Genomic DNA, 14,573 nt, shown 5'->3' on the forward strand with positions numbered 1-14,573 from the left:
GCGTGGAATGTGTCATATTCCCTTGCTTCTGAGAAAACGAAGCATTGTTTAAATCAGCAGCTCCATCAGAATTTGTTTGAAATAGTAGTGTAGTAGTGTCATTACTAATACTGTCTAGTCGAAATGGTTTTGAGTAATTTGTCATTTATGTGCTATTCTGATTACTCGCTCTACTACTCGTAAGATTAGAGTCTTAAATGTCAATTGTCGTCAAGTCTTAACAATTGTGTTTTGAAATTAGGCTGTTTAGTAGTAGTTCTAGTTCATTTCGTGTTTGTTGTTAAAAGTAATCATTGGTCATTACGTTCATATATCCTTAAAGAAAAAAAACACTTTTCTTGTCTATTCAACAATTTCTCGAAACTAGCAAGTTACCTTAGGCTTTTATTAAAGTCTCCTACAAGATTCACTTTTCGGTGGCAAATGCAATGCTTCACAACGCCTACTTTCTACTTATAAATTTATAATATATTTATAAATAAACGAAAATGAAACTGGCATTAGATTGTTGATACCATTGTAACAAAAGAGGTATTCCTTGTTATGGCAATGTGAAAACCATATTAAAATAAGATTGTCACCACTTATTTCGACTCAGTGAATCTCCCAGTCATTTTCCTCGGAGTACTATTCCCTACGTCGTATATGATAACAATGTGTCTAGCTAACTAATAGTAAGAGTGGCTACGGATCAATCTGGTTAGCAAAAGGCAAACCAATCGTCACCAATAGTATTAATGTCCACTTCGAATAGATTAATTATTTGAAATGGGCATCAATTCTATCAACGACGCAGGATGTCCGTTGGATCACATCCGAGATATTATTGCGTCTATGTCATATGCCCTCCCATCGCGGCAAGGTCGCATAACCAAGGGGAGGAACATCTTCAATGATTCAATCAGTAATTTCTTAGATTATTCTTCAAATATATCGTTCAGTGTTTCTTAAAGATTTGAACCAGCAATTTCTTCAAAGATACCATCCAGAAATTCTTTTAAAAATTACCAATAAAATTATTTTACATTTTTTGATGGATCTATGAATAAATTCCGAAAAAAAAACTAACATGAAGTTATCTCTAAAGGTCGCTAAAGGCCTTTAGAGGTCAGATAGTTGTGGGCTTCGTGGGCATGTGGTTAGTCTCGTCAGGAATTTGGCTGCATCATGTCAAGGAGTGTGAATTCGATTCTCGCATCTGTCCGATAAACTTTTCGAGAGGTAGATGATTGTGCTTCTGGGCGTTACATGCTAGTCCGTTGTATAGTGTGGTGCTTCCTTCAGAGGACATAGCCATCCACTGGAAGCATTGACGTATTGGTGTCTCAAAAACGTGTTTTTTCTTCGAGATTTGAAGCAGGAATTTCTTCCAAGGACACCACCCGGAATAACTCCAGAGATTTACCATGAGAAACCTCCAATAATCCATTCAGAAATTCTTTGAGAAATTTATCAATGAAATTTTTAAAGATTTCGAGATGTCTCCATTAAAATGTCCCGAGAAAAATCAGAAGGTATCCCTAAAGGAAATCATAAAGAAATCTTTGATGAAACTTCTGTAAATTTTAAATTAATCCTTAATGAACTCTTGAAATGATTGCTAAAAGAATTCCTGGACTCTTTAGTGTGTCTTGGAAGATTTCCTAGGATAAAATTGAATACATATAGAAACGTCTCCGAATTTGTTTAACAGCTATGAAAAAAACAAAACTTTTATGAATTTGCTTGAAAGAATTCCTGTATGTATCTTTAGAAGACATCTTAGAGTAACAACTGAGGAATTAGTGAATAAATATCTGGAGGATATCCTGAGATAGCCTCTGAAACAGTTTTCTTTTATATTTTTTGTTCAAACTACTGTAGATAGTCACATTGAAGAGATAACGGATTTCCTAAAAAAAATCTTTGTAGTAATTTATGGGTGAATTGATGAAGGAGCTTCTAGAGGAATCCCTGAAAGTATTTTAGAAGAAAATTCTGGAGAAATTATCAGAAGAATTCATAAAGCTTTTCTTCGAGGAAACTCAGAGGAAATTCCTTAATATTCGTTTTACTCTGTTACTTTGAAGGTTCATCTCGAATTCAGCTCGAAGATTTACTGCAAGAAAAATGAGAAAAAAATAACTTAAGAGATCATTAAATAATTCCTAATGTCATTTTTGTCTCATAACATTTCTGGTAGCTACTGAGTGCTTATGTTTTAAAAACTTGACCAATAATAGATCGAACAGGATTAAAAAAGAGGCCGAACGGGAACCAAACAGAGGTACAGGATTTTTTTGAGATATTCCATGAAAAACATTGGACAGAATCCCTTAAGTAAAGGGCAAACATTCATTAATGCAGAATCCCTTGTTTAGAAAATTGTTTAGAAAATTACGGAAGCTGTAGTGTTTGTTGGAGTGAAACATTAAATTAAATTTTGAAGAATCCATTGAAACTTTGTTTTACCTGAAATTAGTTGAGAATTGTTGGGAAAAAAAATCAGAAGTAATTGCGATTGAAATGTTGAAGAAATTGCTGGATAAATTTCTGAAGGCATTTAATAATGAATCAATGGTGGAGTTTATTGAGTAACTCCTACACGCAGCGGAACTATGCTATCGAATTTCATAGATTTTGCCTTATGAAAGGTGGAACGATTATTGCAATACGAACGCTTTATGTATCGTTTTAGCATCACTCCACATCAAGGCATCGATAGGCGCGTGGCGTACGCTCGGGCCTATCGATCGCAAGATTCTTGGTTCGATTCCAGGTTGCCGCGAAAACGTTTTTTGTTTTCAAATTCTAGTTTCATAAGGCAAATTTCTAGCGTAACATTTGAAAAGGGCCTAACTGCAAAATGTAAACAAACTTGATTATTCATTATTCGTATCATATTTTACGTAAATTACTCCTACATACTCTTACGGGCATGCAAAATGCATTATTAATGGTAATTTTATTCAAATTTAAAAGGGCCTATCTGAAAATGATAAAACTAAGAGGGCCTAACTGGTCATAAAAGGGCCTAACTGAAAATTTCCATCATAATCAGATTGGCCCTTCCATGCATTTTTAATTTTCCTCCATATTTTTCAATATTTAGCCATTGTATAGTGTTTTTCTCACATAATGGAACCTGGTGAAATATTTTAAAAGGGTCTATCAGCATAACGTAAAAATTGAGAAATGCTCGATTGAAGATTCTGTAACATATTGATTGTTACTATTTTAAACGCATTGCTATCTAATAGTTTTAAACTTTTGTTCGGCACTCATAGTCTATTACTGGGCCACGTAACGTTTTAAATCTAACATAACATAAAAACTAGTAAAATATGTTGAATTCAAACATCATTGGCAGATAGGCCCTTTTACGAGTCTTCAAACCAGTTAGGCCCTTTCAATTAGGCCCTTTAATTGAACATGGTTTCAGTTAGGCCCCTCCAGTTAGGCCCTTTTATTTAACATAGTTCCAGTTAGGCCCTTTTGGAATTTGTCGATATTATTGATTATTGAATATATTTTCAAAGTTTTAGAACATAATCAATCGATTATGTGAGAAAATCAACATTGAATATTGAAAATTCTTTATTGAAGATTCAATACTATATTGATTATTCATATTTCAAACCCTTTCTCCTATTTACTAGTTTTATACTTGTGTTCACACTCATAATAGTCTACTAGGTGGCCCATAACGTTTTAAATCCTAAATAACAAAACAACTCGTGAAAATGGTTGAATTCAAACATCATCGGCAGATAGGCCCTTTTACGAATCTGCAAACCAGTTAGGCCCTTGAGTTAGGCCCTTCGATTGAACATGGTTTCAGTTAGGCCCCTCCAGTTAGGCCCTTTTATTAAACTTAGTTCCAGTTAGGCCCTTTTGGAATTTGTTAATTTTATTGATTATTGAAGTGATTTTCAAAGTTTTAGATCAAAATCAATCGATTAGGTATGTGATAAAATCAACATTGATTAATAAAAATTCTTTATTGAAGATTCAGTACTATATTGATTCCTATTTCAAGCCCATTCTCCTTTTTACTAGTTTTATCATAATCTTAATGCGAAGTTAGTTAAAAAACTGATTTTTTATCCTGAAAAAAAATCAATTACATTAAAAATTTTGAATAATTTTTATTTGTTAATTTTTATTTGTTGCCTCTAGTTGTGGATCGAGTTCCAAAAGTCGCGATTTTCACAAAAACAAATTCGTTTGTTTTTGTAACAGCTCTGCAAGAATTCTTCTTATACTTCTTCTTGGCATTACGTCCTCACTGGGACAGAGCCTGCTTCTAAGCTTTGTGTTCAATGAGTACTTCCACAGTTATAAACTGAGAGCTTTCTTTGACAAGTTGCCATTTTTGCATTCGTATATCGTGTGACAAGTACGAAGGTACTCTATATTCAGGAAAGTAAAGGAAATTTCCATTACGAAAAAACCTGGACCGACCGGGAATGGAACTCTGATACCTTCAGAATGGCTTTGCTTTGTAGCTGCGGACTTAAACTGCTCGGCTAAGGAAGGCCCTCAAGTATAAAACAAGTAAAAAAGTGAATGGGTTTAAAATAGATATAATCAATAAGGTACTGAAACTTCAACCGAGAATATCAAACATTTAGCTATTACATTGTTTTTCTTTCGCTTTATCTTATTTAAAAACTATGAAAATCACTTCAATAAGCAATAATTTTATTTAAAAACTATGAAAATCACTTCAATAAGCAATAATATCAACAAATTCCAAAAGGGCCTAACTGGAACTATGTTTAATAAAAGGGCCTAACTGGAGGGGCCTAACTGAAACCATGTGCAATCGAAGGGCCTAACTGAATGGGCCTAACTGGTTTGAAGATTCATTGAAGGGCCTAACTGCTGATGATATTTTAATGCAACCATTTTCACGAGTCGTTATGCTATTTGAGATTACTAACGTTCTGGGCCACGTAATAAACCATAATGAGTGTATAACACAAGTATAAAACTAGTAAAAAAAAAGTGAATGGGTTCGAAATATCAATAATCAATATGTTGCTGATTTTGTATAGAATAGTTTCCAATATTAAGCTTGTATGATATTGTGTTGTTTTCTCACATAATCATTAAATGTTGTCGAAGAATTATGCAAATCACTTCAATTATCAATAAAATTAGCAAATTTAAAAAGGGCCTAACTGGTTTGAAAATTCGTAGAAGGGCCTATCTGCGGATGATGTTTGAATTGAACTATTTTTACAAGTTGTTGTGCTATTTCAAATTCAAATCGTTGTGAGCCACGTAATAGACCATTATAAGTGTCGAACACAAGGGGTTATCCGAAAATGACGTCCATCAATTGGGGCCTTCTCCAATGGGGGGATGTACGAAAACGTGACAGTGCATGGATTGGGTATCAGAAAAAGCGTGACAGAGGGGGTAGAAGGGTTCTAGAAATCCCGAAAAACGATGGAGGTCATTTTTGGATCTTCCCCAAGTATGAAACTAGTAAAAAGCGAATGGGTTTGAAATAGGAATAATCAATATGGTACTGAATCTTCAACCGAAAATTTCCAATATTTAGCTATTATATAGTGTTTTTTCACATAATCGCTAAATTTTGTTCAAGATTTATGCAAACCGATTCAAAAATCAATAAAATTAGCAAATTATAAAAGGGCCTAACTGAAACCATGTTCAATCAAAGGGCCTAACTGAAAGGGCCTAACTGGTTTGAAGATTCATAAAAGGGCCTATCTGCCGATGATGTTTGAATTCAACAATTTTTACGAGTTGTTGTGTTATTTGAGATTAGAAACATAATGGGCCACGCAACAGACTTTAATGGGTGTCGAACACAGGTATGAAACTAGTAAAAATGCAAATGGGTTTAAAATAGGAATTATAAATGTGGTACGGAATCTTCAATTGAGATTTTCTCAATGTTTACGTTTTGCAGATAGGCTCTTTTCAAATGTTACGCTAGATTTATGAATTTCAATCCGATTTCTTGTGGCGAATTTTCATAAGGGGTTCCTATGTTTAACGATAGTCCATTTGCCTGAGTGTAGAAGAGTTCCTGATAGATTTCCAGAATTTTGGAGCAATATAAACCGTACACCACCCACCAATAGTATGAAATCGTTGCAATACAGAGTATTGCAGCACTTTTAAGTTTAGCATCAATCCAGTGATTCATCAATCCAAAATCCAGTGATAAAAGTTTTTTCAACTGAAATAAAAATAAACTCAGGGGCTCAAAGACGTATTTTTAAAGATGAATACACCTTTGTGGATTTTCTGTTAACCCCTGTGGCTGAAAAAGAGACTTAAATGATATTCCATCAAAAATATACTTGGAGACTTGCATTAAACTAAAGACCTTGGCGAGATGGACCGTGATCGGTCTTAGCCGTCTAACTAGACACCCAAAGGAAAAAAAACCAAAGACCATGTCTCTAAGTAGAGACCTGATATCAGTTCTGGCATTTTTTTTTTTCTGAAATTCCACTAAAACACCATAATTATTATTCGCTAAAATCTGATAAAAAAAATTGTTGTTAGAAACCTAATCATTAAATTAAAAAAAGTAATCAGTTCTGGCATCTTTGCCATCGCCTTCTAACACACCCTCAAAACGAAACCGAGCAAAGGAAAAAATCGAAAGGCTGATTCAATCGATTCAATCAAGTGCGCGTTGAAAAGTTTTTTACTCACCAATTTGAGAACTCCCAGCAGCAGCACCGAAGCGAAAATAAATCCTTTCCAGCTGGAGGACATTTTCCGATGCTAAATAATCTCCAACGCGGAAAAAACAATGGGTAGAAGACCTCCCCGCACTAAAATCTTCACTTTTTTCGACCGCCCCAAGCACTCTTCTCCTACCTTTCAGCAAGGGGGGACTCTTGAAATTTGCACAAAGCCTTTTCCACACTTTCACACACGGCTTCTCGGAAGCAAAAATATCTTTCACTGCCGATGCGACATTGCCACCACTAATTAAATCGATAAATTCACCAGATCAAACACTTGCAACTAGCGGTATTACGTTTTCCAGGCGAATCTGCCGCCGCAAATTGCCCCGTTTTCTTCTTTCAAGCTGTTAGAAGAGAATAAAGGTAATTCCTACGCACAATCGAACCGACGGTTTTCGAGGTCTTGACTTGTTTCCAAACCCGTCCACACGACACGAACTCCGCTCAGAAACTAACCGAGTGGCGAGCAGACAACACACACGAAGAACAAGCCCTTTAACTAACGGTTCCCAGTGACGGACAGCACTCACCGTTGCGAACAGGGGTTTGAAAATAATGTACTAAAAATCTCATAAATCTCGCGCAACAATTCAAAAGTGCCAATGGTCTCTAATCCACCGGTGTACTAAATTCACTCGGTTCTAGAATCGTGACACTTGAGCGGGGCACGCTCCCGTATGATCTCCACGTGATCTGGACCAACTCTAGTGTCAAAATTTTTCGACCGAGCTAGTTATGTACACCAGTGGATAAAGCCCCAAACACAATATGAACGGCATCACGGTACAACGGCAAAACGACAAGCCCATCTTGATCTACATCAAACTTGTCACTGAAAATAATCCACACGTTCGATACAAATTCTTTTTAACGTGAATCTGTCGTGTCGATTGGTAAGGTGAAATAACGTGCAAAATCTATGAATCTGTTAAGGATTGTCTTTGGTTCGATAGCAAAGACTTTTTCGATTGATTTGAACGTGTTTTGCAATGGCGATATCCATAACTAGTAAAACAAGTTTGCCTACCATGACAAGGACTCACATTTGCTGTTCACGCGTGACATGTTAAACAACATGTTATTTTTGGATAAACCAGGCGCTCATAATGGGTCCCTAGTATCAGAAAATCAAGGAATCGCTAACAAACAGTACATCAAAGCTTTCGATAATTTGTAAATTAACGTGTTTTACATTTGAATTTCGATTGTCGATAGCGACTGCCCGAATAAAAACGGATTATTCAGTGAATTGAATAAACCAATAATGTGCAATATAACGTATTGTATACAATACAGCATATTGTAATTGAATGTCGAAGAAACATTATTCTTGATTCAATATACGATTCAATATAATATATTGTAACAGAACACTGCATTGGATTTTAATGGTTTTATACCTTACAATTTTGGCCAAATTCTTATTTTCGTGTAAAAAAAATAAACAAAGCAAGTTCAGACAGCAAGAAACATTGAGTGAAAAATACTTGAAAAGTAAAAATGTTTAGTTTTGTAAAAAAATAAGTGATTTTAACTGTGGCTTTTCAAAGGACGAATGCAACAATGTTGAAGATCTATACCTCTATATGAGAGTTGAAACAAAGACACATTAAAGACCTCGGTGTCCCTTGCAGTTGGTTAAAATTTTATGGCTCAGGTAATCTAGAATGCCGTGAAAAGTGTACTGTGATCTGTCAAACTTGGGTACCTTTTGCACTACCGAGGGATCAAATGCAGTACTAGAAGTGGTACCCAATCTGAGCCCGAGTGGGACGGACCTGGTTGAAACCCTTTTGTTACTGATAACACAAATAATTGGTAAGTTGGGAACAATCCATAAAAATACAAATTCTATTCTTTCACCATCAATCAAAATGCATTTTGTTGAATTGTTTGTGTATTGTAAAACAATACACCAATTGCCATTCAAAACAATCCAGGTTTTTACGAACGCTAATGGACACCACAAGTAAGCTCACTTTCCGGTAGGGATCAATGGATCTGACATCTGGCTTGGGTCGTTTGACAGCGAATCGATAAGCTTGATCATCAAACTCATCGATCAGCTGTCAAATGACCCAAGCCAAATGTCATATCGATTGATACCTACCAGAGTGTGAGCTTGCTTGTGGCGACCGTTAGCGCACGTAAAAAGCTGAATACAAAAACAATATGTTTTACAGTAATCCACTAAATGTTATTACCAATAAAAAAACAATATATCTTATTGTTTTTGTCTATCCTTAGTATGAGAAAATATCAATATTTGTATTGTAACGAAACTTAAAAACCCATACGTTATATTGTAATTGTAATTTATTGGCAATACGATAACATGTTAGTATTTACACTTTAAATCATGTCAAGGAACGAAAAAACATTTAAATCATGTCAAGGAACGTAAAAACATCATACGTTATATTGTTAAAACATCATATTACCATAATTGTTGAAAACAATATATTGTACTGTAACTGTATTGTAATTTAACAATGTTCTGTATTGTATTTCCAATGTTTTCAATAGTACCGTTAAGTCACCAGTCACCGTGCGGCCTCCATTCACCGTGCACATATACAAATTCCTACAAAATATTCATACGATTTTCTCAAATTATTCTTTTGTCAGCAAAATAAGATAAAACTGATGAATTGAAGTAGTTTTTGTCACAAAGCATTTAGAAAAACCTACTACATTGCATTCATAAGGCTGGTTTGCTACTGACAAGAAAAGGAATCGCCTATTTCGATGCGTGGAAAATTTCTTCCCAGAAATGGTCCACAAAGTCACATTTATCTGATCGCAGTACGCAGTTCAGAAGAAATGCCATTTTAAACGGGGCTCTCGGTACGAAATTTCTTAATCCATTCAGTCAAGGAATTTCTTTACTTTTCTTGAGCGAAACAGCATACTTAGCTATAAAATGGAATTAAAGCATTACTGCACGCATATTGCAGAATAAAACCAATGATGCATTGCACTCGTTGAATTAAAGTTAAAATACGGTAATACCTTAATGCTTGTGGTTACTTGGGTATATTTGATTTTTATCTAACAGAGCTTATAAAAAAGGCGACCGGACAAGCGACGGTTCAGATCTACACTGAATCACTGCTGAACCAATGATCGTGCGGTCCATCCTACTAGAGATGATCAAGTTATTCTGTTACACTATCAAGTTAATATCACTTTTAGCTATCCATATTATAATTTGATATTGCTAAACTTTTTTCGCCTGCTCGGGATGTTGTTCCGTACAAGAAAAGTGGAAATTTCTTTGACAGAATTGATTAAATCAATTTCTATAGCGAGCTACATTTGAAATAACATTTCTTCACAACTGAATAGTGCGATCTAAGAAAAATGATTTACTTTGCCATCTCTGAAAAAATCCTACGCGTCAAGATATTCTAACATTTTTCTATTCAGGCGCATAGTCCTCAGAACACTTATGCTTATCTAGTTTATAAGCATAAGTGTTCTGAGGACTCTACGTTTATAAAAAAATCAAATCAATAATATAATTAATTAATACAAATTTATAAAATAAATGAATTTCAATTTAAGTTAATGAATCATTCAAATTGAAATTTTGAGCAAACTAAAACTTATTATGAAATTAGATTAAGGTGAAGATGCATCGAAACCAAACCTCAAATTTTCAAGAACATAGAGAACTAAACATCCGTTCAAGCTGAAAACTTAATCGATTGGTCACCACCAGCGTGTGACCAATCGATTAGGTTTTCAGCTCGAACCGCTGCGCTGTCTGGTTCTCTATATTTGTGCTCTTGAAAATTCGAGGTTCGGCTTCTATGCATATTCACCTTAATTATTTCAGACTGATTTCACTTTGTGTAAATAAACATTATTTTTGACCATCATTGACATAAATTTTCTCACTGTGTGCTAAAAATAACCGACTGAACTCAGCTGGAATCAGCACTAAACAGCAGCTGAATAATATGCTTGTTCAGTTGTTGATTAGCGTACCATGTGTTGATTAGACGATGTCGAATAGAAGCTCAAACATGATCAATATTCAGCTATGAGAGGTTTATATTTTGCACTGGACGATTTATTCATCAATTTTTAGGATGGCGCAGATGGCGCTGACGATTGTAAGGTCTCGAGTTCCCAGGCGATTTTTAAATATGGTTGTTATATCATGATAATTGTGTACACTACATTTGAGGCGCCTAGAAAATTTTTGTTTTGTTTTTTATTATTTTTGGACCAGTCGTATAAAGGCTGAACTAAATGCTTGTGAAACGTTTTAAATGCTGAAAAATAAAGTTGGAATTCAACGACATGCGCTCCGAGAAAAATGAATCGCTCGGCATGTGTGCTAACAATCAATTGTTCACAAACCAAAGTCATAACTTTTGGGGGATTTTTACGGTTTTTATTCCGTAATCTGCCTTGTGGTATGTCATTTAAGATTCGAATGTCAATCGGGTATGGGTTGAGTGAAAAATTATGCCGTGAACGCGTTCTTCTTCTTCTTCTTCTTCTTTCTGGCGTTACGTCCCCACTGGGACAGAGCCTGCTTCTCAGCTTAGTGTTCTTATGAGCACTTCCACAGTTATTAACTGAGAGCTTACTATGCCAATGACCATTTTTGCATGTGTATATCGTGTGGCAGGTACGAAGATACTCTATGCCCTGGGAAGTCGAGAAAATTTCCAATCCGAAAAGATCCTCGACCGGTGGGATTCGAACCCACGACCCTCAGCTTGGTCTTGCTGAACAGCTGCGCGTTTACCGCTACGGCTATCTGGGCCCCCAACGCGTTCTGATTCATGTTAATCGCGACTTGTTACAACATCCGACAAACGGTTTGTCCCGCGACAAACAGTGCATCGGATGCTCCATTTATCCTTACTATGCGCGCATGATGAGCTGTTCAAATTTGAGACGAGACTCGCGGAGTCGGTCTTCTTTTTCTGCTATTGCTGAGTTTTTTTCTTATTCCATTCAGTGTTTACATCAATCTTACGCAAGTCGTTCAAACTTTCACGTGACCATCTCAGCAAAAAAAAAAAAAAAAAACAATTGCGTTTACATCACGCCGAAGCATAAACGGCATTTTGAGTGAAATTACATGCCAGGAAACGTAGCAGACATTATAAATAACTAGTCGTATGTTTAGATTTATCAGCATCTTTGGAAAAACTGCTCCGCTGACTGATCTTTTCAATAATAGTTTATTTTGAATACAATACTTTTCACTTTTTCAGCCAAAAAAACGATGGGCTGCATTTGACGTTTCGTGACAGCGGATTCTGGGCTGCATATGACGTTGATATTTTTCCTCTTCGAGAGTCTCTCTCAGGTTCAAATCATGCTTCTGCAAGAGCAACGGCCCTCTTAGACCATTCAAATGCTATGTTGTTAGTCGCTAGAGGCAACTTTTTTATGCCTTTATGGGCAGTACATGGAGGACAATTATGAAGGACCTGTTTGAAACGGCGAGTAAAATTCACAAAATTTTATTACAGGCAATTTTGTCATGATAAGCCTGACTTGTACTAAATCACACCCCTGAACAAAAACCAAACGAGTGTGGTAATTTTCTTATGGCCCCTCTTTGTTTACGTTTTTCCTCCGATCTCCTTCACCCATCCTTTGATCGACGCCGCAGTGGGTGGTGACAGACAGTAGTGAGTCGCATATAAATTAAACCACCCACCACCCCATTTCCTTGCATTATTGGAGGGAGGACTGTCGCGCAAGGCAAGGCACACAAATCCATCGACCGACAGACGGCAGTCAGTACCTAAATGGACCCCGCCCCGCTAGATAACGTCGTAAAATTGCACGATCTGCATCTACGGGCTACCCAAACACTGCAGCTAATCGGTCAGGTGGAAGCTAATCGCGTCCTTTACGACACTTCCGATCAACAGTACAACACGAAAAAGGCAAAAAGTGCAGCCTGGAAACAGATTTCGGCCGCTGTGCTGGGAATCAAACCGGAACAAGTCAGCCGCTATCATTCCCTGCAGATTCAACACAAGTGGAAAAGCCTGCGAACGGCTTACGTGCGTCAGAAGCGGAAGAACAACCCGGCCATTCCGTACCGGTATGCCGATTTGATGAGTTTTCTCGATCCGTATCTGCGACGGGATGAGGCCAGTTCCGGTGCTTCCAATTCCGTCGCAGCCCTCCATTCCCGGAGTAGGTTCTCCGCACCGTTCGAGATCGATTTAGATGGTGACGTGGGGAAGGACATTGCTACATCAGGTAAGACGTCCTACTAAGTATAAGGGTATGCGATATCTTGAATGATTCCGTTAACACTTCGAATCATCAAATATTTCCCTTCAGACATTCAAGACGCCTGTATCGATCTGTTCGACCCCATCGAGGAAGATTTGACGTGCGACACGGGAGTGATGGTGCAGAAACTTACGGCGACAACAGCTGGACCGGTTTCGTCGGTTCTGTCCACGGTCGGATCGACCATTGCAGAATCGAACAACGGCACCAGTGGCAGTGCTTCGACGTCGTCCTCTAGCAGCACGCCCCACATAAGCCCCAGCCAGATGGACGAGCTGGACGGATTCTTTATGCAAATATCGCGCACGGTTCGAAAGTTTTCGCCGCGTAAAATCATCGAACTGAAGATGCAAATCTTCAATTTGGTCTCCCAAGCTGAATTGGACGAGTTGGATGCAATCAATAAGTATTGATTTGTGGGCTCTCTAGAAAATTATCATTTTATGATTAATTAGTGTTTTAACATAGATCTCATTTTTTTATTTAAAGACTAATTTTATTTATTTGTTTTATTTATAACTGTATTTTATTTCAACAATCATAGTTTTCTCTTGTTACTTTCTTTTTGTTGAGCTATAAGAAACTGATGAAGTCCTGGGTCACAGCAAAATTGTAAAAAATATAATTGTAGTTTATAATAACATTTTTTTTTTTAACAATATTGACAACATCTTATACAAAAAATCACATACTCAAATTTTTAATTGTAGGTATTTAAAACTACAAATTGAACTTTAACACTTCACTTTTGCAAGTTCAATTTGTAGTTTTAAACATACTCTAATAATCCCTCCCCTAAATTCAATATAAAAAGTGTAGTGTAGGTATTTGTTAAAAAAGTATTATTTTTGAACGATATTGAGCACATCATAAGTATTAAACACAATAATTACAATGAATCCAAGCTAGCAATTCAGAAGTAAAACCAATTTATAATGCCGTTTTTTAAGAACATCAAAAGCAACTTATCCAAACAGGATTATGATTGGGTGCTCCTAAATGAGAAAAAAAGAAGAATATCCTCTTTATAAATCGATCGGTGCCAAACCCTTATATCCAATAGACTGGACTATTTTGATACCTTAGTAAGTAAGCAAATAGTATGATCCGTTTCAAGATCTAGTCATTTTATGCATAACTTAGACACCACCAGGCAGCATATTACTACGCCATAGAGAAGCACTTTCTACACGACCATTTATCATAGCTAGTCACCCTAAGTAGAACTGAAATTAGCCATAATGTACTTAATTTGCTGAATAAAACCAATTCCAAATGTTTACTTAAACGCCTGTGGTTATTAATAGAACATAAAAGAAACTTTCAACAATAAAAGACAACTTGCACATCTGAGGTAGCAACGATATACCATTTGTCGTCGTCTAGCTGTAACAGTAGCGTAATGTGGGGCAAGTGTGCCACCTTAAGCAAATTGTTCTCTAACTTTTTCTGAAGCCTTTAAAATCCACCAATTTAGCCTCATGCTGTTAGTTTCGCATCTTCTCATGAGCGCTGTGCCATTTAAAATGAAAATAACTTCTAAAAGTATCACTTTTGGAGCTGGCAAGT

The 14,573-nt window shown here is 36.4% G+C and overlaps 2 protein-coding genes across 7 annotated transcripts in view; one reads left to right on the forward strand and one right to left on the reverse strand.

The window, feature by feature from the left end:
* Window positions 1-7,183, reverse strand: part of LOC5577899 (Niemann-Pick C1 protein) — a 147,003-nt gene extending 139,820 nt beyond the window's left edge. For all 6 annotated transcript variants that reach the window (XR_002500864.1, XM_021847147.1, XM_021847146.1 and 3 more), the window contains exon 1: window positions 6,685-7,183. Coding sequence is in view for 5 of the 6 variants with exons in the window: in XM_021847147.1 (XP_021702839.1) it covers window positions 6,685-6,747 (63 nt within the window). In the remaining variant the exon portion in view is untranslated. The remainder of the gene's footprint in view (window positions 1-6,684) is intronic.
* Window positions 7,184-12,353: 5,170 nt separating this feature from the next.
* Window positions 12,354-14,292, forward strand: LOC5577900. Its single transcript, XM_001656642.2, has 2 exons — window positions 12,354-12,968; window positions 13,053-14,292. The coding sequence occupies exons 1-2, from the start codon at window positions 12,506-12,508 to the stop codon at window positions 13,415-13,417; spliced, it is 828 nt and encodes a 275-aa protein (XP_001656692.1). The 5' UTR covers window positions 12,354-12,505; the 3' UTR covers window positions 13,418-14,292.
* The last annotated feature ends 281 nt before the right edge of the window (window positions 14,293-14,573 follow it).

This window comes from Aedes aegypti, chromosome 2 (genome assembly GCF_002204515.2).
Source record: "Aedes aegypti strain LVP_AGWG chromosome 2, AaegL5.0 Primary Assembly, whole genome shotgun sequence".
NCBI classification, from domain to species: domain Eukaryota; kingdom Metazoa; phylum Arthropoda; class Insecta; order Diptera; family Culicidae; genus Aedes; species Aedes aegypti.